Raw genomic sequence first — 24,388 nt, forward strand, 5'->3', positions numbered from 1 at the left:
GTTTTCTTCTCTGATTGCTGTGACTAAAACTTCCAAAACAATGTTGAATAATAGTGGTGAGAGTGAGCAACCTTGTCTTGTTCCTGATCTTAGTGGAAATGGTTTCAGTTTCACAATTGAGAATGATGTTTGCTGTGGGTTTATCACATATGACCTTTATTATGTTGAGGTAAGTTCCCTCTGTGCCTACTTTCTGGAGAGTTTTTATCATAAATAGGTGTTGAATTCTGTCGATAGCTTTTCCTGCATGTATTGAGATTATCATATGGTTTTTATCCTTCAGCTTCTTAATATGGTGTATCACGTTGATTGATTTGTGTATATTGAAGAATCCTTGCATTCATGGGATAAACCCCACTTGATCATGGTGTATGATCCTTTTAATTTGCTGTTGGATTCTGTTTGCTAGTATTTTGTTGAGGATTTTTGCATCTGTGTTCATCAGTGATATTGGCCTGGAGTTTTCTTTCTTTGTGACATCTTTGTCTGGTTTTGGTATCAGGGTGATGGTGGCCTCATAGAATGAGTTTGGGAGTGTTCCTCCCTCTGCTATATTTTGGAAGAGTTAGAGAAGGATAGGTGTTAGCTCTTCTCTAAATATCTGATAGAATTCACCTGTGAAGATATCTGGTCCTGGGCTTTTGTCTGTTGGAAGATTTTTAATCACAGTTTCAATTTCAGTGCTTGTGATTGGTCTGTTTATATTTTATATTTCTTCCTGGTTCAGTCTCAGAAGGTTGTGCTTTTCAAAGGATTTGTCCATTTCTTACAGGTTGTCCATTTTATTGGCTTGTAGTAATGTCTCATGATCCTTTGTAGTTCTGCAGTATCAGTTGTCACTTCTCCTTTTTCATTTCTAATTCTGTTGATTTGCGTCTTCTCCCTTTTTTTCTTGATGAGTCTGGCTGATGATTTATCAATTTTGTTTATCTTCTCAAAGAACCAGCTTTTAGTTTTATTGATCTTTGCTATTGTTTCCTTCATTTCTTTTTCATTTATTTCTGATCTGATCTTTATGATTTCTTTCCTTCTGCTCACTTTGGGGTTTTTTTTGTTCTTCTTTCTGTAATTGCTTTATGTGTAAGGCTAGGTTGTTTATTTGAGATGTTTCTTGAGGTAGGATTGTATTGGTATAAACTTCCCTCTTAGAACTGCTTTTGCTGCATCACATAGGTTTTGGGCCATCGTGTTTTCATTGTCATTTGTTTCTAGGTATTTTTTCATTTCCTATTTGACTTCTTCAGTGATTTCTTGGTTATTTAGTATTTAGTGCTTACGCTCCATGTGTTTGTATTTTTTACAGTTTTTTTTCCTGTAATTGATATCTAGTCTCATAGTGTTGTGGTTGGAAAAGATACTTGATACGGTTTCAATTTTCTTAAATTTACCAAGGCTTGATTTGTGACCCAAGATATGATCTATCCTGGAGAATATGCCATGAACACTTGAGAAGAAAGTGTATTCTGTTGTTTTTGGATGGAATGTCCTATAAATATCAAGTAAGTCCATCTTGTTTAATGTATCATTTAAAGCCTGTGTTTCCTTATTTATTTTCATTTTGGATGATCTGTTCATTGGTGAAAGTGGGGTGTTAAAGTCCCCTACTATGATTGTGTTATTGTCTATTTCCCCTTTTATGGCTGTTAGCATTTGCCTTATGTATTGATGTGCTCCTATGTTGAGTGCATAAATATTTACGATTGTTATATCTTCTTCTTGGATTGATCCCTTGACCATTATGTAGTGTCCTTCTTTGTCTCTTGTAATAGTCTTTATTTTAAAGTCTATTTTGTCTAATATGAGAATTGCTACTCCAGCTTTCTTTTGATTTCCGTTTGCATTGAATATCTATTTCCATCCCCTCACTTTCAGTCTGTATGTGTCCCTAGGTCTGAAGTGGGTCTCTTGTAGACAGCATATATACGGGTCTTGTTTTTGTATCCATTCAGACAGACATAGATCTTTTGGTTGGAACATTTAATCCATTTATATTTAAGGTAATTATCAATATGTATGTTCCTATTACCATTTTCTTAATTGTTTTTGGTTTGTTATTGTAGGTCTTTTCCTTCTCTTGTAGGTCTTTCCTTCTCTTCTTCTAGAGAAGTTCCTTTAGCATTTGTTGTAAAGCTGGTTTGGTGGTGCTGAATTCTCTTAGCTTTTTCTTGTCTTTAAAGGTTTTAATTTCTCCATCAAATCTGAATGAGATCCTTGCTGGGTAGAGTAATCTTGGTTGCAGGTTTTTCTCCTTCATCACTTTAAATATGTCCTGCCAGTCCCTTCTGGCTTGCAGAGTTTCTGCTGAAACATCAGCTGTTAACCTTATGGGGATTCCCTTGTATGTTATTTGTTGTTTTTCCCTTTTAATATTTTTATATTAAAAATATAATATAATTTATATTATATAAATTATATAATATTTAATTTTATAATATAAATAGTATAAAAGCTGATTTTAGTATTTTTTCTTTGTATTCAATTTTTGATAGTTTGATTAATATGTGTCTTGGCATGTTTCTCCTTAGATTTATCCTGTATGGAGCTCTCTGTGTTTCCTGGACTTGATTGACTATTTCCTTTCCCATATTAGGGAAGTTTTCAACTATAATCTCTTCAAATACTTTCTCAGTCCCTTTCTTTTTCTCTTCTTCTTCTGGGACACCTATAATTCGAATTTTTGTGCATTTAATGTTGTCCCAGGGGTCTCTGAGACTGTCCTCAATTCTTTTCATTCTTGATTCTGCTCTGCGGTAGTTATTTCCACTATTTTATTTTCCAGATCACTTATCCATTCTTCTGCCTCAGTTTTTCTGCTATTGATTCCTTCTAGACAATTTTTAATTTCATTTATTGTGCTGTTCATCATTGTTTATTTGCTCTTTAGTTCTTCTAGATCCTTGTTAAACATTTCTTGTATTTTCTCTATTCTGTTTCCAAGATTTTGGATCATCGTTACTATCATTACTCTGAATTCTTTTTCAGGTAGACTACCTATTACCTCTTCATTTGTTTGGTCTGGTGGGTTTTTACTTTGCTTCTTCATCTGCTGTGTATCTCTCTGTGTTCTCTTGCTTAACTTACTGTGCTTGGGGTCTCCTTTTCACAGACTGCAGGTTCGTAGTTCCCGTTGTTTTTGGTGTGTGCCCCCAGTGGGTAAGGTTGGTTCAGTGGGTTGTGTAGGCTTCCTGGTGGAGGGGACTAGTGCCTGTGTTCTGGTGGGTGAGGCTGGATCTTGTCTTTCTGGTGGGCAGGACCATTTCCGGTGGTGTGTTTTGGGGTGTCTGTGAACTTAGTATGATTTTAGGCAGCCTCTCTGCTAATGGGTGGGGTTGTGTTCCTGTCTTGCTAGTTGTCTGGCATGTCAGCACTGGAGCTTGCTGGTCGTGAGTGGAGCTGGGACTTAGATTGAGATGGAGGTCTCTAGGAGAGTTCTTGCCGATTGATGTTACGTGTGGCTGGGAGGTTTCTGGTGAACCAATGTCCTGAACTCGGCTCTCCCACCTCAGAGGCTCAGGACTGACACCCAGCCACAGCACAAAGACCCTGTTAGCCACACAGCCAAAGCAACCCAAACGTTTATCTTTCTGGCTTGACAGAAGTTGCCATATTGCTTCTAGTGCTGGAAGGTCTCCGGAAGAGGCAGGGGTGGGCTGTGGTTCAGTGCGGGGACAAGGACACTGCTCTTGTTGTTTTTAACCTTGCCTTTTCTCTTTATTTTTTCTGGTTACAGCTGAGCTCGGTGACTATGATCCTGACGAGCATCCTGAGAATTACGTCAGTGAGTTCGAGATTTTCCCCAAGCAGTCACAGAAGCTGGAAAGAAAAATAGTGGAAATTCATAAAAATGAACTCAGGTAATAGGGGTAGACATTTGTAGAAATGATAGAGGTGAGACAGTGTTCTTATTGCAGGGAATGTGCAAATCGTGTTGTGAAGAATATTTGTAATGTATGGGTAGACTCTTTCAGGTGGCAGGTCAGTATTTCTGGGCACTGTCAAGGTCCTCCATCAGTGACACTCTCAATAATGTGGGGTCCCCTGTGTGGCTGTGTATGAACCATCAGCAGTTATTAGAGCCATATATTTTCTTCTGGGTTTTAACAACCCTGGGTTTCTGAACATGAAATCTAGGATAAATAAGTAATCCTTTCTATTTTGAATTTTGCATTGCCTCTTCCCTTCCTGTGGCCATTGTTGAAAGCTTTGACTCCAAGTAGAGTAGAATCCATTGACAAGGTTTCCTTTGCTGAGCTGCTTTCAAGATGACAGATTCAGCATCTGCTTCTCTTTTCTTTGTCTGTGATGCTCCAGGACGATTGATAACTACAGAGGAGTACGAGTAGCGAAATCACACACAGTATTTATTCACTGTGGACCAGACACTGTTCTCAGTACTTGTGCATATTGACTCATTTAATCTTCGCAACAACTTAGGAGATAGGTGCCATGGTTGTTCCCATTTTACAGATGAGGGAACTGAGGCACAGAGTGATTAAGCATTTTACCCAGGATCACACAGCTAGCAAGTGACAGAGGCTGGATTTCAATCTAGGCAGCCTGGCTCTAGAGTCTTTGCCCTGGAGCATTGTGATGCTTCTGTTCTGCATAGGCTATCAGGAAAGAAATGAAGCATGAATAGGCATCATCACCAATTTGGAATCCAGGTAACTCAGGTATCCTAATCTGTAACTAGAATATAGATCCCTGCAAATCACAGAAAATTCATTTTGATAATCATAGCAAGCCTGGGCTGTGCTATGACAAGTATGGATGAAGAACTGTGCATGCTGAGATGCTTCCATCTTCTGCGCTTCTGGTAATTATAAAAAAAACCCCAAGAAACCCCCCATAGTGTCACTGGATTATGAATCCTGGAACAAATGACTGTCCCCTTGAGAGGGAGTGCTGAGATCCCTGCTTTATGCAGGCACTCCCCCTGCTGGTAATTCTGAGAAGAGTGTACATGTGGGCATTAAAGGTGGCAGCATAGTTCAGCTTTAAAAAGATGACCTTTGGGGCTTCCCTGGTGGCGCAGTGGCTGAGAGTCCGCCTGCCGATGCAGGGGACACGGGTTTGTACCCCGGTCTGGGAAGATCCCACACGCCGCGGAGCGGCTAGGCCCGTGAGCCATGGCCCCTGAGCCTGCACGTCCGGAGCCTGTGCTCTGCAACGGGAGAGGCCACAACAGTGAGAGGCCTGCGTACCGCAAAAAATTAAAAAAGATGACCCTTGTCCTTAAGAGGTAAAGATGATTAGACATCAAAAATTGTACAGATTTCAGAAAGCAACATACCATCTCTATGGGTAATTTTAGGGTATTGTCTCCCAATGAAAGCTTTGTTGAAAATATGACAGTCTGCCTACTTTTTTTACAATTTGGGAACAAACATGCTAGAGGTAAAAGTAAAGTTCCAGTGCTTCAGTTGAGGGCTTGTGGACCAGCAGTGTCTGAGCAGCACAGGGTGAGACCCTCTGGATGAAGCAGTCACATCCACTGTGCAGATTGGTAGGGAAAGGGGATTGAACGGTCTGCTGTGACCAGAATTTGCAGGGTCTCAAATGCTCAGAACATATGACAATGAACATTTTATATATATATATATATATATATATATATATATATATATATATTCATTTATTTAATTTTTGGCTGCATTGGGTCTTTGTTTCTGTGCGCCGGCTTTCTCTAGTTGTGGCGAGCGGGGGCTACTCTTTGTTGCGGTGCACGGGCTTCTCATTGCGGTGACTTCTCTTGTTGCGGAGCACAGGCTCTAGGTGCACAGCCTTCAGTAGTTGTGGCACACGGGCTTCAGTAGTTGCAGCTCATGGGCTCTAGAGCACAGGCTCAGTAGTTGTGGCTCACAGGCTTAGTTGCTCCGCGGCATGTGGGATCTTCCCGGACCAGGGCTTGAACCCGTGTCCCCTGCATTGGCAGGTGGATTCTTAACCACTGCGCCACCAGAGAAGCCCGATAATAAACGTTTATTGAGCTCTTACTGGATGCCAAGCACTGTGCTAAGAGCCTTACATGCATCGCCCCACTCAGTCCTGCCAAACTCTACGAGGTTTGTGCTGTTGTTGTTGTTCCCTGTCTGAGGTGAAGAAAGCACAGCCTGGAGTGGCTGAAGGACTTGCACTGTTAGTAGCAGAGTCAGGACTTGAACCTTGCTCTTACCTGACACTCATACCCATGCTCTTATCCCCTGTGCTGAGCAGCCATAAGGCAACCTGGTAGTCACATTGATGTTCCACAGTGATCGTGATGGCGATGGCCCAGAGGGTGGAGACTGTGGCAGGAGGATCAGTTAGAGCTGTCATCCAGGCAAGACATGCTGGGGACCTGAACAAGAATTGGAGTAGAGAAAACTGAAACAAGAGGATTTTGAGAGACGTTGCAGGAAGACTTGGTGACCCACTGGATTTCATGAGCAAATGAGTGGAGCCAAGAAGATTCCAGATTGTTTTTTATAATAAGAAAGCTGTAGATTGGACCTTGTGCCAGCATCTGAATCTGTTGACAACCCTGAAAGTAGTCTTCATGCATCTAGAGAATAGACAGGGTCAACAGTCAGCTATGGTTTGTAGACCTTGGAAGTGAACTCCATGGCTTGGCCAGAGCTGCTTTCCTGTTGCCCAACACATTTGTAACACCCAGAAAGCCCTTGTGAAGAAGTCAAAGTTGTATGTCTGGAGGATGAAACAGCCAGATATCCTGTGATATTGAAAAGAGACATTCAGAGGGTATTTTCCTATGTGTTTTTGCTCCTTTTTCTCCTTAAGTAGTCATGTGTTTCCTTCTGCATCAATGCAGCAGAGAGAGAGTTCAGGTTTGGATGGAACGATAAGAAGAGCAGGCAAGCTGACAGTGCAGAAGAGAAGGGGCTTTCTATCAATAGAATCGGTTGGAAACCTGCTACAGAGACTGAGGTTGCCCTGGGGGATCAGCGAGCCCTTTGCACACAGGTCATGAAAGTATCAATCTTCTTGTGTGGGAATTGGACCTCTGGTTGGATTGCTCTGCAAACCTGACAGTTCCAGGAAGGAGTCATAGGTGGAAGAGACCCATATAGGCTGCACCAAGGTGTTACCATCTTACTCTCCAAGGTTATCACAGCACTCATGACCCTCCCACACAGCAAAGGGACAATGCGTGATCAATGATCTGTTGTTATGGAAACTTCCTGAATGGTTTCCAGTTGGCCTTTGTTGGGGTTTGAGCCTGCTCCCCCCTCCCCCGCCCAAATAACCTCTTGCTCCCTACCCGGTTTCTGACCCAGTCAAGGAAGAAAACAAAAGAGATGCCAATAGAGACACTCAGACATTAGCAGACATGACCATGATTTGCCTGATAAACAGGATTAGCTCTGTGGGTTCACAATCTTCTCCAGCCTTTTTACTTGATTAGGATCCTTTTTCTCCTGTGCTCTCTGTGGAAGGTACTAAAGCTGTGATTCTTGGGAGAAAATGAATCAGGGCGGAAGAACTTCCCTCCTTAGGAGGCTACACAGTGCTTGAAGGTGGACCCAAGATGGATTGATAGACAGGCATTAATAAGGGAGTTCTTTAGGGGGGAGAGAGAGAGAGAGACTCTGGGATTTTGAGGTGCTTGAAAATATAAGGCCAAGGTTTTAGTAAGAGTTTGCATGGACTAAGTGCTTAGACTCCTTTAGATGTTGAAGAGATTTGTGAGTGAAGATTGAAGTTCGTGGCTAGGGCAGCTTTGCTTCTTCAGATGTGCCACGTCATTGACTGACAGTGGGGGAGAAGACATAGTTTTGCAAATATAATATAGTTATTGATCATCTCTGTACCAGTCAAGGTAACTAGATTTTCCTGAGGAAACAACTCCAAAAGCTCACAAGAAAGGTTTGTTTGTTTGTTCACTTATTTATTTACTTCTTGCTCTGCTGTATACTCACCAGAGGTCAGCTGGGGGCTGTGCTAGTCATTGTCACTTGAGTCAGTCACAGACTCGAGTTTGCCAGGAAAAAGAGAGCTGTGAAAGGTCCTGCTTCAGCTTGGAAGTGATACATATCGCTTCTGCTTTACCACTGTGGCCAGAACTAGCCACATGGTCCCACCCAACCGCAAGGAAGTGCAGTTCTATCAGGTGTCCAGAAGGTGCAGACTGGAAACAGCTGGCAGACAGCTCTTAATGGCCTTCACAATCTCATTGACTAATAGAGTTTTTGTTTTCATAGACTTTATTTCTTAGAAGAGTTTTAGGTTCACACCAGAATTGAGTGGAAGGTATATAGATTTCCCCTATAGTCTCTGCCCCAACACATGTACAACCTTCCCCAAATCATCATCCATCCCCCACCAGCGTGGAACATTTATTATAATTGATGAACCTACATCGATACCTTAGGGTTCGCTCTTGATGTTGTACATTCTATGGGTTTAGACAATAGTATAATGATATGTATATCCACCATTATAGTATCATACAGAATACTTTCACTGCCCTAAACACCTTCTGTGCTCTGCCTTATTCATCCCTCCCTCCTCGCTAACCTCTGGCAATTGCTGATCTGTTACCCGTCTCCATAGTTTTGCCTTTTCCAGAATGTCATACAGTTGGGACCATACAGTATGTAGCCTTTTCAAATTAGCTTTTTTCACTAAGCAATATGCATTTAAGATTCCTGCTCGTCTTTTATTGATAACTCATTTCTTCATATTGCTGAATAATATATTCCGTTGTATGTACCACAGTTTATTTATCCATTCACCTACCGAAGGACATATGGTTGCTTTCAAGTCTTGGCAGTTATGAGTAAAATTGGTATGATAATCCACGGACCGGCTTTTGTGTGGACATAAATTTTCATCTCCTTTGGGTAAATATCAAGGAGCATCATTGCTGGATTGTATGATAAGAGTATATTCAATTGTGTAAGAAACTGACAAACTGTCTTCCAAAGTGGCTGTACCATTTTGCATTCCCGCCAGCAATGGATGAGAGTTCCTGTTGCTCCACATCTTTACCAGCATGTGGTGTTTTCAGTGTTCTGGATTCCGGCCATTCCAATAGGTATATAGCTAATAGAATTTTATTTAGAAAGATTTTATAAAGGCATCTTTGGGCCTCTTAACACCCTGTGAACTGGAGAATGTAGATATGTATCTATATGATTCACAGTTTTGAATACATGTCTATGCTAAAACTCACTGAGGCTGAGTAATTCTTCTAGATCAGGTGTAGTTAATAAATTTGTTTGGCTTTCTGGGCTGTATGGTCTCTATTGCAGCCACTCAGCTCTGCTTTTGTAGGTGACATAGACAATACATAAATGAGTGGGCTGTGATTCACTAAAACTTTATTGACAAAACAGAAGGTGGACTGGATTTGATTCATGGGTTCTAGTTTGCTGACCTTTGTTTTAAACATCTAGTAGAGCAGGTCTAGAATCAATTTCTGCTTCACTATCCTGACTCCACAGATAATTTTAAGACAAAAGATCCATATTTGTTTTTAAACTATGTATAAGAAATAATCTCATAATTTATAGATTTTGAGTTTGGTATGCAGAGATGAGATCCTAGCAATGGGACTGCTTAGTAATAGGTTATTCCTCCTTCTAGAGCCCTCTGGTGGCTGGAGGAAGCCATTGCAACAACCCCCAGGGGACGTGACAGTTGTTATTTTTGACTCTTGGTTTCTGTTTTCCACAGCTTTAATCATGACCATCTGGGTTAAGAGGGAATACCCATACCATTAGTCCTGGGGGGTCCTCAGAGTGGGTTGAAGATCAAGAATAAGATTGATTTCACTATCAGGAACCATGATAGGTTTCTCTGGAGGTTTTCCTGGAGTTTCTACTCAGCTAGTTCATCAGGTTTCTCATTAGAAGCAAAGACCTTTGGATTAGCTTCAGTAACAGGTCATCAGCTTTTAAGTATTCAGAAAACTCAATTGGCGGTGAAGCAGTTTGATGAAGTATATTCCTTGCCCTTAAAGAGCAGAAAAATTATCGGATTAGCCACCCCCATAATGATCTAATGCAGTGTGGTTTGTGCTGGAAGTAATAATGATACTGAGTGTATTTTAAAGAGTCAGTATCTCTTTTTATTTCTCAAAGCTCACAATCTCTGTAAATCATGTGCCATGGCTTCCTGGCAAGGATTTATAGTTTCAAAAATGTCTAGCTTTCTAGGACTTCCCTGGTGGTGCAGAGGTTAAGAATCCACCTGCCAGTGCAGGGGACACAGGTTCGACCCTGGTCCGGAAGATCCCACATGCCGCAGAGCAACTGAGCCCGTGTACCACAACTACTGAGCCTGCACTCTAGAGCCCGCGAGCCACAACTACTGAGCCCGCGAGCCACAATTACCAAGCCTGCACACCTAGAGCCCGTGCTCCACAACAAGAGAAGCCACCACAATGAGAGGCCCGCACACCGCAACAAACAGTAGCCCCTGCTCACCGCAACTAGAGAAAGCCTGCGTGCAGCAGTGAAGACCCAAGGCTGCCAAAAATAAATAAATAAAAATTAATTAGTTAATTAAAAAAAATAACAGTCCTTGGACTACACTCTCACCCAGATGTAGGTTCTTTGGCCAAATAATAGTTTTGGAAAATGGAATCAGCTCCCATAAAGTTCTAGCTTACTTGCAACTGGGGAATTTGGTAACATGCCTGTCACCTACATGACAGCAGCAGCACTCTTTAAAAGAATCATTTGTTCTCTGAGTCGCCACCATCCCGGCTCAGTCAATTCACCTCAGTCCTCCATTGGATTGTTTGAAACCACCTTCTTTTACCAATAAGGAAACGGAGGCCTGAGAAATTAACTTATTCAAGGCTACACAGTTGTGAAGCGATAGAACTTGACCTGAAACCTAAGTGTTCCTGTAAAGCACTCTGATGTCTTTCTAAGTGGCTGTTCTTCTGTGTGTCTTGCCCCTGTCCCAGAGCATCACCATATGTCTCCCCCATATCATGGCAGTCACCCAAATTTGTAGTGTTCTATCTAATGCTCTGCACTGATACAGTCCCTAATGTTCCCCAAGGAGCTTAGGAGAGATAATGTCCCTAAGTAAAGAATTAGAAGTGACAGACTAGGGACTCTTACTTCCAGTGAGGATGTGGAAAGCACGAGAGAGGGATCTCCCCCTAACATCAAGACACCACCAGCAAGCTAGATAAACTACAAAGTCTTTTTTTTTTTTTTTTGCGGTACGCAGGCCTCTCACTGTTGTGGCCTCTCCCGTTGCGGAGCACAGGCTCCGGACGCGCAGGCCCAGCGGCCACGGCTCACGGGCCCAGCCACTCCGCGACACGTGGGACCCTCCCGGACCGGGGCACGAACCCGTGTCCCCTGCATCAGCAGGCGGACTCCCAACCACTGCGCCACCAGGGAAGCCCCAAAGTCATATTTTTTAAACCCATCTGAGAGCTGAGGATGCAAAGAAACCTAAAGGTACTAAAATCCAGAATGCCTTTCCTGGGACGGCAGAGACCTGCTCTTGCTTTTACCTCTGGTGGTGGTGGGAGGAGGAGGAATATGCCAGAGGTGGGGGGCAAGGGGAACGAGCCAAACCTTTAACAAGCATTTAGTGACCACGAGTGGGCTGACCTGACTGATTGGGACCCCAAAGACTCCAGCTACAGAGTGAGTTGCACTTTCCCACCACCATTGGACCCCAGGCCTTCACTGAGTGAAGAGGGGCAGTATGCCAACGTCAGACAGGGCAGGAGAGCTGAGTGAAACCCCTCGGAGACACTGCAGACCTTCAGCCAGGGCAGGACATCCCTTGCCAAGGGCGGAGGACATGACCACAGGAAGGAAAATGGTCATCTGAGGTGCAGAGAGCCGTGGGTGGGACTGGAGAGCAGAGGAGATTTCCTGCAGCTCAGAAAGTTGGCAGCCAAGCCATAAAGCATGGAGAACTCTCCAGAGTCTCGTGGAGGCTAAGCTCCCAAGTCCTGATGAAAGGCAAGTTCTGAGCACACTTTCAAGCTTTGGAGCCAGTGGTAAACAAACTCTAAAGTTGCAACCAAGTTGCAGCAAAATCTAACCTAACTCAAATTGAGAATTCTACTTTGCGGTAGCAGACCATTCTATTGGTCTTTTACCCAAGAGTTTAATTCTGGAGCTCACAGACCCAAATGGTTCAGGTGGATCCAAACCCACCCCCTTCCCTGTCCACCTGTGCTCCAAGCAGCCCAAGTCATTGCCGTCAAGACCCACACCTCACTCCACAATTAACGTCCATTAAGAATTTGCATTCATCCTTGGGATGCTGTACGATTTTGTACTCTATGTAATGGTATGCTAAAGGAGGATCAATAAGAGAGAGAGTGTTTCTCTTGGCAAAAAAAGTTTTCAAGACAGGCAGAAGGGAGATACATAGTTAAGTACATAATTACTTGACCTCACCTAGTTTATTAGAAAAGTATATCTTTAGAGAATTGTTAGTTCTTGAAAAAGAATTCAACTAAACACTGGTCTTTATCTCTAAATGACTCATTAGAGACACTATTAATCTTAGCAGAACAATTCCTGGTTCCAGATTTAAAGGATAGAAAATCATTATTTTCCATTACCAAACAGAGTTTTGGCCAGAAACAAATGTCCAGTGGGAGATTTGAAAGGAAAACAAATTTCTATTTAATTGATCATAATGTCTTCCTGAAAACCTGACTATTCAATGATTTCCTCCTCAGTGAGTCAGGGGGACTCAGGAGTATCTTAGTGCTATCAGGGTGTCTACCTTTTCTCCATTGGTTTTGAACCCTTTTCCTTCTCTGAACATTTGTAGCTTTTCTCTGTGTATGAATTTTTAGATTAAGTCTTTGAAATGCTTAGGCATTGGAGATCTGAGTCAAACCCAACGCAAATGATACCAATTCGAGGACTTTTATTTTGAAGAGAGGACTTCGCTCTACTGTAAATATCTTGGCATGCTTCCTGACACTTCCAGTCGAAGTCATATTTCTGAGTTCAGTCACGTGCAGGGCTAGGAAGGGAACAAATGCTATTCTGAGGGCGAGGAGAGAGCATGCTCTGTGTCAGGCACTAGTCTAATGGCTTTACATCTGTTAACTGCTTATTCTTTACACCAAATCTTGGAGATAGGTACTATTTTTAATCTCCACTGTATGGAATCAAACAGACACAGCTTCAGTTGTTTTCTAGTCCTGTGTTCAGTTCCTAAATCAGGGTTCAGCAAACTTTTCCTATCCTAGGCCATTTAGTAAATATCTTAGGCTTTGCACAACATATGGTCTCTGTCACAACCTCTCATTTTTGCTATCGTAGCATGACAGTGTCCACAGATGGTACTCAAACAAATGGGTGTGTCTTTGTTCCAATAAAACTTTATTTATGGAGAGTGATATTTGAATGTCATGTAATTTTCACAGGGCATGAAATATTATTCTTTGATTGTTTCAAGCCATTTAAAAATGGAAAAAACATTTCTAGTTCCAGGGCTGTACAAAACCAGGTGGCGATCCGGATTTAGCCCGCAGACTCTAGTCTGGGGATCTCTGACCTAGATTAAAAGAAGATATCACTGCTCTCTATTCAGATCTAAATATCTGTCGTCTGGGATGGAGTGCCTCAATACCGATAACATGAAATGTTTAGAATTTGAAAAATGCTTTCTAGAAAAACCAATAGAAACCATGTCACTTGGAAATGCTCAGCCTGGCATCCAGGAGAGCAGGCAAATGGCCCTGGACCATATCATGTTGGTCATGATGGTAGTGCAGGTCCCGAGAAGCCCTTTGGAATCAGGCTGCCTTGGGTTCGCATTCACTCCTCCACCTAATACTTGAGTAACCTTGAGCAAGTTACTTTTCCTCTTTGAGTGTCAAAATCCTCATCTATAAAATGAGCATAAGAATTCCTCCTTGATGAATAGTAAGTGAAAAAAATATATATACTGCTTCACAATATAAACAGTTATATATTGCTCAGAACAGGAGAGTTTGGTAAAAGGTTGCTCTGCATGGGTATCTCTTATATTCCTGACTAGTCTGTTGAGTTTAATGGTGCTTTTAGATTGCATAATACTTCACCCAATAATTCTTTTACTAAAAAGGCAGGAATTGTTTCTCTTTTGATCATTGAAAATGTATGATATATAAAAGAGTATATTCAATATATGTATCATTTAAAGATTGGTTGAAAAACCACCCATGACCCCCTAACTCTGCTTATGAGTTAGAACATCACCAGATGATCTCAAGTCTCCTAACGTGACCCTTCCAGACTACCTCCCTCCCTTCTCTATGCTATTCTGAATTTTAGGTTATTCATTCTCTTATTTTGCTTTTATAAATGTACTCCATACATCAACAAGTAATGTATGCTTAGTTTTTTCCTACTTTTGACTTTCATACAAATGGAATCACACTCTTTGTGTATCTCACTTTCCCCCTACCAACATGATGTTTTTGAGGTTCTTCACATTGATCCATACAGCATAGGTCTTCATTTTTGCTTCTGTGTAATTAATTTTCTATCATATGAACATGTCACATTTTATGTATCCATTCTCCTGTTGACACTGGGGTTGTTTCTAAGTTTTTGCTATTACAAAGTTACTATGGCTTCTTGAATACTTCTCATAGGGGTGTATGTAAAAGAGTCCCTAAGTGTAGGTACAAACCTAGGTGTAGAAACCAGGTACAAGCTTGTGCCATAGAGTTTGCACAAGTTTAGCTTTTCTAGGAAATTGTGGCTTGTTTGCTGAAGGGGTTGCTCCATTCACACCAATAATTTATGAGGGTTCCCAGTGCTTCACGGCCTTTTTTCTTTCTTTTCCTTTTTTCTTAAACTCTTAAAAATGGAAGCATAACACAAATTCAGAAAAGCCAACAAAACATAGATGTCAAGCTCAATGAATTATTACAAAGCGAGTATGTATGTAACCACCACCCAGGTCAAAGTGAGAATTTGTGACACCTCAGAAGCCCCTGTTATGCCCCTTCCCAATATTTATCTGCTCCCTTCCCCCCACCAAGGGTAATCACATCTCTGACTTTAAATACTTTAGTTTTGTTTTGCTCATTTAAAAAAGCCATATAAACGGAATTCATTCAATGTGTATTCATTTCTATCTGGCCTGTTTTGTTCAGTTTTATTTTTGTAATAGTCACCCATCTTGTTGTGTGTGGCTTGAATTCATTTATTTTCACAGCTGTATTCCATTCAGCTGTTCCATTCAGAATGTTCCCTTGTATATCCATTCTACTGTTAGTAGACATTTGTTTCCTATTCTTTTGCTGTTACAAATGGCACTCCTGTGAAAATTCTATGTATTTCTTGATGCAGCAGTCACTCATCCCCGTTGTATGTATAACTATGAATGGAATTGCTGTGTTATAGGGTAAACATGTTTAACTTCTGGAGATAACGTCAGTTTTCCAGATAGTTCTACTAAATTAGTCTTCTACCAACAGTATATGAGAGTTGCTCTTGCTGCACATGCTCATGAGTGCTTGGTATTTTTTTTTAATTTTGGCTGTCAGATGGATGTGTAAGTGACTTCTTAGAGTTTTGCATTTTCCTGATCTTAGAGAGGTTGAGCACATTGTCATGTGGTTGTTGGCTATTTGGACATCTTATTTTGTGAAGTGTCTATTCAAGTCTTTTGCCATGTTTCCTTCTGAGTTATCTTTAAAAATTATTTTATTGTTGTTTATTGATTTATTGGAGGTTTTTAAAAAAATATTCTACATAGGAGTTCTTTTTTTTTTTTTGCGGTACACGGGCCTCTCACTGCTGTGGCCTCTCCCGCTGTGGAGCACAGGCTCCGGACGTGCAGGCTCAGCGGCCATGGCTCACGGGCCCAGCCGCTCCGCAGCACGTGGGATCTTCCCGGACCGGGGCACGAACCCGCGTCCCCTGCATCGGCAGGCAGACTCTCAACCACTGCGCCACCAGGGAAGCCCAGGAGTCCTTTTTTGATTGTACATGTTGCCAAAATCTTTTCCCAGACAGGGACTTACCTTTTCACGCCTGGATGATAGCTCCTGATGAGCAGAGGTCTCTGCGTTTAATGGTGTGTCCTCTGGAGCTGTGTAGCACGGCACCCTGCTGCCCTCTGGGGTTGAGTGTTTGCAATTAGATGCTCATCAGATTTACAGAGGACAGGGAAGTGGTCAGAAAGAGACCACCTAGGCAAGCAAAAAGTCCTGACTTTCCAATAGGAACTTCCAAACTATAGCCTTTCAAAATTAACTTGTTCCCAGACTGAATGGCAAAGAAGGGTGTGCTGCAAAACCAAAGTCGAATTTCAAGAATAAACAGTCTGTAGCTGTTTCGACAAAGAGGTTGACGGTTTACCACAAAGGGGAACGGCCAGCTCTCTAGAGGCAGAGTGAGGGCCTTTCATGTGAAGCGGCAGGATTATCCTGGAGCAGAGCTGGTGGCCTGTGGCGTGGGAGGTGCTGGGCTGCTTTAGCTCTAGTCCTGTTTCTCTTTGGCCTCAATCTGGATCATTAGGCTGAAGTTTTGCCTTGAGGGCCACCAGAGTGGGGTACTGCTTAGCAACATGCTGGACAGCTCAGCTTTGTGCTTTGTCCCCAGCCAGGGGGGTGAGGGAGTGTATGAACGAGTGAGTGAGAGAGAAAAGAGAGAGTGTGTATGTGGGGGCAGGAAGCCCCCAGTATTCAGATTCAATAATTATCTTTATTTGCTGGTGAAAGGTAAGCTTTTACTTCAGGAACTTATGAGAGAGCTATGAAGGGAGAAATACCTGTATGTATTGCAAAAACTTGCAGAAAATCCCCTTTCCCTTCCCCATCAAAATACTTGGTGATTTTCTTGAATCTCTTGTTCCTTTATCAAAAAGAGAAACAATTATAATGACTACGGCTTCAAAAAAAAAAAAAAAGAATCAAAGAAATGGTCAAAGAAAGATAGTATTTGTTAGATTGAAAGGGTCGTAAAGTGCTGATCGAGGTGAATAAATAAGGAGGCTCCCTTTATGTATGTCCCAGTGAAACTTCAGAACATCAAAACTAAAGAGGAAATTCGGAAAGCTTTAGAAAGACCTTACTTTCCTAAAGAAGGTGTTTGAGTTAATCCCTCAGTAATACATTGTGTAAAGGATGGATTTAAAAATTACCTCTTCTATTAAAAGAAAAAGGTAGCATGTGTGGCTCCCTTCCCTTCCCTCTCCAAGTCCCTGTGGATAATAGAAAATGTATTAGAAAGCAGATGCAAGAAAGAACACCATCTTTGGATCAGAAGTCCTGCGGTATCTCTGGAAGATAGGAAATAGATGGAAGGAATCCAGGTCAAAGACATATAGAATAGGAATGGTTCTGGGTGCTTCAGGCAACAGATAACAGGGCAGCCATCATGGTGGTTGGGCAACTGCATCTGGAACAGTTGGGCAGCTTTGACCTCTTCCTCTGGTTCCCTTATGCTGAGTCATGGACAGCAGCAGGCTTGAGCTGGAGGTACCTTAGGTGGACAATGTCCAGAAGGAACTACAACCTTCAGCCTGAAATCAAGTTACTAACTCACACTCTTCCCATGTGGCCTGTCTTGCCCTTCCCTACAACCTCTGGAGGCCACTGTATTAAACAAATAACATAAAATACAAACATGAGCATCTAACCATGAGTCACCAAACACTTTAGGAAACATCAATTCATTGAATAAGACACTGATTCAGCAAACCAAAGGGCTGTCACCAAGAAAACAGCATTAATGGAGTAACAGGGATTGGACTTTCAAAGAAACAAAGTGGATATCCTCAGAGGAGTAAGAAGAGTTTATTCCATAAAATAAGAACAGGCATCTGTTTCAAGAGCCAAATAGACATTACATTAGAAATGAAATATTTAGTTGATATTTTAAAACAAGTCATCAGTGGGATGGAAAGCAGGATGCACACAGCTGGAGAAGAAATTAATGAGCTGGAGGTTTGAATAAAGAAAGAATTCAGAATGTAATACAAAAAGCCTTAGATTTAAGAGCATGAAACAAAGGTTAAAAAGACATGGAGGACAGACCTAGGAGTTTCAAAATCCATTTGCTAGGGTCTCTCAAAGGAGAGGAGAGAGAGAGAGTGGTTGAGGTGAGGAAGAGGCCGGGAAGGGAAGAAAAGAATCAAAGAAATGGTCAGAAATGAGTTATTGGATTACAAGCGTCCCCACAGTGCTGATCTTGATGAATAAATGAAGATGCTCCTTAGACATATTAGAGTGAACATTCAGGGTAAAGAGAAGATCTTGAAAGGCTTTACAGAGAAGGAAGATGGGATACTGTTTTCATTAGAGACATGAGGACTCTTCGCTGTCTTGAGGGGGTGGGGAGGGAATCCATCTCTGAGGAGAGGCTTGGGTGGAAATAGAGTTAATATTGCAATACAGTTTTACATTGTGAACATAAAACTGCATTCCTGTTGTTAGCAAACTCTTCTTGGTTGTTCAGGTTACATATTATCCTTGGAGAATGGTTCGGATTCTCTAAGATGCGTGTGAGATATTGTTAGTCAAAGCAGAGTCTTTGAAATGCTGCACAATCCTGGTTTGGAAGTTAGCCCTGAAAGGGCTTCATAGCCATCTGTATTTGCAGCCCCCTTTTTCTGCCTGGGGCCAAGACCTTGTTTACCACCCTGGAGGACACAGCTAGGACTAGAAGTGGCTGAGGTTTTCTTTCCAAATCCAGGGCTTTCCAATGGAATGGTTGACAGCTCTTCTTACCCGGATGGCTCTGTTTAGGCTGTTGATGGGGTAACAGGCTTGCCCACTTCCTACCCTGAGCAAAAAGAAACGCCATTTATCCTGGATAATCTTTTAAAGTAAGTAGGAAAGAACAGATGCTGAGTTTTAGTTCATATTAAGATTGAATTTGCGAGGGCCCCTGCTTATTGGTAACTTGATAACCTTGATTAACTGTCCAGGTCACTGGAGTCCTCACAGTACGTGTGGGTTTATAACGGAACAGTTAGCCCTGGAACATGGGCTCAGATTTCTTAGCAAAGGGCTCCTCGTGGAGAGGAATAATGACCAGTCTTACTATTTATGGGATTTCTCTCTTTATTTAGTTAAGAATAGCACATTTTATTGAATGAAGGAACTCCATGTGCTATTATTTTTCATATTAACTCCCTAAACTTCTCTTGTATGATTTTAGAGGCCAGAGCCCACCAGTTGCTGAATTTAACTTACTCCTGAGAGCTCACACTTTGGAAACCTATGGGGTGGATCCCCACCCATGCAAGGTAATGCCCCTCACTGCAGGTCGACATATAATGATTGTTTTGCCCAGAAAAGAGTTAATTGGTATGCAGGTCTGGAGGATCCCTTCTAGGATATTTCCACAGCCTGACCCATCGCCCCTAATCATAAGGGACAACAGTGGTCTGCAGTCACATGTTTGGGTAGTAGATTTTCTCTCTTGGCCTCTTCTAATTGCTTGCTAATTCATTCATCCATCAAGTGGATGGTTTTCCTCCTGAGAAGTTATAGGATCCTAACAGGTTTATTTTCAAAGGCCATTGCCAGTGAGAATGCAGTTTTTAAAAATGGGTAAGTGGAAGGAAAAAAGAAAGATTTAAAATTCACATTAGGAGCACGTATTTGTTTTTCTTTTTTCCTTTTTCTCGAATTAATATTTGACAGCATTTTTCTCAAGTGGGAAACCCAGACCACCTGTGTCAGAATCACCTGGGCCCCACCCCAGGGCCACTGAATCAGAATCACTGGGGGTGCAGCTGGGGAATCTGCCTTTTAAACAAGCTCCCAAAGTGAGACTCAAGCGCATGTTTTCCAGAAATGTTTTATGAAAACAGTGTCCTTTCCATATCCTAAACTATGCAGCAGTCAGACTCTAACCTGAGTGCTAAACTAAGCGTTTATATCAGCCAGGCTCTTAAAGGTATGTTTTTGAGTCATACTAGAACATTTTTTTACCCAGATGGGACCAGCTAATAGTATTTGGTGAAGTCCTCGTGCTAGAGATGTAGCTCAGGCTGCTTATTAGAAGGACCTGGGAAGCTTCATAAACGCCTGTTGCCCAGTGCCGTCAGGATCTGTGAGGGTGCAGCCCGGGCAGAGCACCAGTGGGGCCTATTTACAGTGGCATGTGCCTCTGCTGGCTCTGCCCACACAGTTATTTTAGAATATTTGCCAGATGTCTCTTCCTGCTAATGGTATAAATCAGATTATTCCATTTAGTGAATTAGATTTTATCGACAAATTTGAGCCTCTCGTCTGTTTTATTTATTACTTGGAGACTGACTTGGTTTTTGTTGTTGTTCCTTTGCCTTCCCTTCTCAATGCTTAGTTTTCCTGGTAGAGGCTGGAACCAAAGTAGGCATTTCCAGACATGTCTTTGTATTTACATTGCCAGATATCCTGTGTGGGATTGAGTCAGGTTAGATTAGACGCTCAGGGATTTGGTTTCAGGGCTATGAAAACCAAGAACAGTTTTCCCACATTGTAGGGCAGATCTGAGAACTCAGGCAGCACCCGAACGCACTTGGAAGTAGACTAGTGGTTTGGGACTAATCTGTATTTTCCCAGGAGGTTCCTGGTGAGGCAGAAGGTCCATTCCTCAGATGGGAAAGCTATACGTTCCTGGCCCTCGCTCGCCCAAATGTTAGGCTTACTACGGTTGGAAGTCCCATCTCAGAAGCTTAGTTTATTTCTACAGTCATTGTAATTAACCTGAAATTAACCCAGCGTGAGGATGAATAAGCATATCATTTATCCTTTATTTTATATTCCTTAATCCAAATATGTTTTTATGTCTTTTTTTTTTTTTCAGGATTCAACAGGCACAACAACGTTTTTAGGATTCACTGCTGCAGGCTTTGTGGTATTTCAGGGAAATAAGAGAATCCATTTGATAAAATGGTGAGTAGTGAGTACTTCTTCGGAAAAAATTGTTTAATCTTGTTTTTTTTATTAATCTCGTTTTTCTTTCCCAGCCTTTGACTTTTTGCTTGGAAATGTCCTAGGTAGAATGCCTAGGATCCAATTCTCTGCCCTGGAACTTCTTATAAAGAGATTATTCATCTAAAAATGGAACCCAATCTCAGTTGTCTTAGACCTTGGGTGTTCTGGGCTCAGGGGGCTCTGCCTTTGAAGAAAAGGTGTCCAGGATTGCTGGTGAGGAAACACTGGCCAGAGGGGTGACCACGGGCTAGGTCAGGGCAGGATAAATGTGCAAGTTCCCTCGAATAACTCAGGACCCCCTCTCTTCCACTCACTTCTTTCCATTCTCTTCTGTTGAATCCTCGCTCTAGACTCCCCCTTTGTAATCCAGTGTATCAGTGAGGATGCTTTTTGCTCAAAGGAACAGGAATGTCTGCTCACAGTGGCTTACAAATGAGAGGACTGATTATCTCAAACAGCCAAAGTTCCAGGGGTCGGGCAGCCCCATGGTCCTCTAACTGAACTGCCTGACAACACCGTGAAGGACTTGGACCCCTCCATTCTCTTCTCTGCCATCCCAGGGTGGTGGGTTTTATCCCCAGGCTTGTGCTCATAAAATGGCCATGTGCGCAACTCTGGCCCTTACATCTTCACACAGCAACACTCCCTGAAGGAGAGCAGCCCCTTCCATGTGTCTCCTATTAAAACAAGGGTAACTTTTTCAGAAGCTCTGTAGGAGACTTCCTGTGTATCTCATTGGGCAGGATAGGATCATATGCGCCCCCTTAAACTAATCCTTCCAAGAAGAAGAATTCCATGATGAGGTTGGTCAAATCAAGGTCCATCCTTTTGGGGCTGGGAAGAGCATCGTCTGCATGAACAGTTGATCTAGAGGAAGAATAAAGTCTGGGTTGTGTCCGGAAGGACATGGGAGGATGGACCGGCAGTGCCCACTATGTCCAATCAAGGAACAAAGTAGCTTTAGTAAAGAGTGAAGAGGGCTGAACATTTTATGTGCATTGGAATATTGTAAGGGCTTAGTCTGGTTCATAGCTTCAGCGTGATTTGGTTCCCTCCCTGATGGTCCCTGACAGATTTGTCACCCAGTGTCTCACTGAGTTCTGGGCTCACTCTTTTGGCCTGAGCCCTTGGGTCTGCAGTTCTTGATGGGCCAGTGGGCATCCATCCTCAGTCCTGGGTTTGAAATGCTCTTTTGCACTTACCTGAACCTCTGTTTCATGGTTCTGTTAGCTTCAGGATTTCTCTCAGCACTCTTTATCAAGTCCCCCCACCACCGCTTCTTGGCATTCTCCTCTTAGCACCTGCCTTCCCTTCAACCCTTCTCTACTAGATTAGCATAGTCAGCTCATGTCCACTTTGCTCCCTACACCTTCTGCTCTTTTTCATGATCAGCCCTCTCTTCCTAAGAATGCTAATTTATCTAAGTATCTTCTCTTCCCACTCTATCACTGCCTTTATTCATGTCATACTTTCAGTTCCCATCTGTGCCCACTTATTCTCTTCCTCCACAATTATCATTCTCAAACTCTCATGTGCCTCTAATAAATCACTTAACTCTCTGTGTCTCAATGTACTGATCCATAAAATGGGCATCAGTTATAGCCGACTGCTTTATAGGAAAGAAAGGAGATGGGGGAGAAGCAGGTAGAATAGTGTGTGTGAGAGTGATTTGATTTGTGAACAAGGATGTTTTATGAATGTGTAACATGGTGGAGTTACCAGTTTTCTTCCCCGTATTTTCAGTACCTGTAAAGAAGCTCCAATGTTAACCACACTTCGGTCCATTCCAGAATAAGTTCCCTAGTGATTTCTGCTGACTTTGGGGAGCATGGGCAATTCGGGCAGGGACTCCCCCGTCCTCTCCTAGGACTACAAAAGGCTTGAGGATGCTGAAGGTGTTTGATTCTCAGGTACTAGTCAACTTTGGAGTAGCTGGGTTAGAACCTGACATGTCTCACGTGCAGATTAATTGCAAGTCTCTCCCATTTGGGGCTTTAGTTTCTTCTTGGCTACCCTGAAGAGTTGAGATGGACTGTCACCAGACCGTTAGTTTCTGGATTCTACCTCTTGGTGTTCCTGGTGGGGTGCTGATGTCATCCCCATCCCTTCCAGCCACGGCTTAGGCACATATTTGTAGCAGCCACGTACATGTTACTAAAATAAATTTTCTTCCCACGTTAAACCTAGTTTTGTTCTGTTTTGTTTTTGACATCCATTGAGGTTTGTCACTCTTGCAAATCCTCTCCACAGCTTAATATGACCTCACAATTCCTTTTCCCCCAGGAAAAGCACAGGGGCACACCTCACTGTCCTAGGAATTAGATCAAAGGAATAAAAATAGAATTCCCTCCTCTCTTTACACGTGTCTCCTCACCAAGGAGTTGACCTTAGGTCTACATTTCAGTCAGATTTTAACTGAGCAGCTCCTTAAGAGGAAGCCTCAAGTCTTTTGACTACAGTTCATCAAGTTGTCCTTAACAGTTTTGAGCATCTCAGTATCTAATACAATTATTCATTTATCAACAGGGAGAGCAGAAATGAAAATTTTGCATTGTGGTGTGTGTTTCTTGGAGATGGATGTGAAAGGTTACAGATACTGTGAATCCATACTGTTTCATTAACCGAATACGAAATAACTACATTCTTCCTATCTCGCAAAATGGGCTGACCAATTAACATTGTTCTGGTCATTAATGTTCATGAAACCCCTAGAGCTCCTTGGAGGAAAGGTGCAGCTTCAGGGTAAAAACAACGGAATAAATAATTCTGAGCTGCCCACGGAGCCTCTCTTGGGAAGAAAATGGCTGTATCATTCACTTGGGGGCTCTTCGCCGCTCATTAGACCTTCAGCCATGATAAGATAACATCTCGTTTCATTGCAGTCTGCTTGGCATTTGTGAGTCAGGCGGATTCCATTGGGATAGCCAGGTACCTTGGTTAGCTGCTACTTTTTTTCTTCTCACCCAAAGAGATTTTCTTTTCTTAGGTCGGATGTCTGCAAATTGAAGTTTGAAGGGAAGACGTTTTATGTGATTGGCACCCAGAAGGAGGTCAGAAACTGTTTTTCTAGCTGTCTGTTGTTGTGTGTGCATGCGTGTGTGTGCAGGTGTGTATGTGCAGGAGAAAGAGTCAAGTGTAAAATGTGCCTTTAGTCATGTAGCCCCCAGAAGACCACGATGTTAATGTCTGTGATGATACTGGAAGTTTGGAGTTAAATAAACACCGGCTTTGCACATTTAAGAATAAATTCAGTGAGCAATGCTGTCCATATACCCCTGTGTAAAAATTAGACGGTGATAAACTTGAGAAATAGAAAATTGAACTTCCTCCTACCTCTGTAATTTGCCAGAATGATAAAACAAATGAATAATACTTAAAGATAGCTATCAGCCAGTGCTGGTTAGAGTTTTATAAACAGAGTCTGTAAGTCCAGGGAATCTTAAAATGTTAGTTGGCTTCATCATTTGGGAGGAGGCCATTACCGAAACGTTGAGCCTCAGAGCTAGGTCTGGA

The 24,388-nt window shown here is 42.3% G+C and overlaps 1 protein-coding gene across 3 annotated transcripts in view; it reads left to right on the top strand.

The window, feature by feature from the left end:
• FRMD3 (FERM domain containing 3) overlaps window positions 1–24,388 on the top strand; it is a 313,237-nt gene that overhangs the window by 216,372 nt on the left and 72,477 nt on the right. For all 3 annotated transcript variants that reach the window (XM_027094154.1, XM_027094155.1, XM_027094156.1), the window contains exons 6-9: window positions 3,731–3,854; window positions 19,110–19,197; window positions 20,745–20,833; window positions 23,862–23,925. In XM_027094154.1, coding sequence (XP_026949955.1) covers window positions 3,731–3,854; window positions 19,110–19,197; window positions 20,745–20,833; window positions 23,862–23,925 — 365 coding nt within the window. The remainder of the gene's footprint in view (window positions 1–3,730; window positions 3,855–19,109; window positions 19,198–20,744; window positions 20,834–23,861; window positions 23,926–24,388) is intronic.

Source organism: Aethalodelphis obliquidens, unplaced genomic scaffold (assembly GCF_003676395.1).
Source record: "Aethalodelphis obliquidens isolate GAN/ISIS:26980383/991018 unplaced genomic scaffold, ASM367639v1 scaffold88, whole genome shotgun sequence".
In the NCBI taxonomy this organism is placed as follows: Eukaryota; Metazoa; Chordata; class Mammalia; order Artiodactyla; family Delphinidae; genus Aethalodelphis; species Aethalodelphis obliquidens.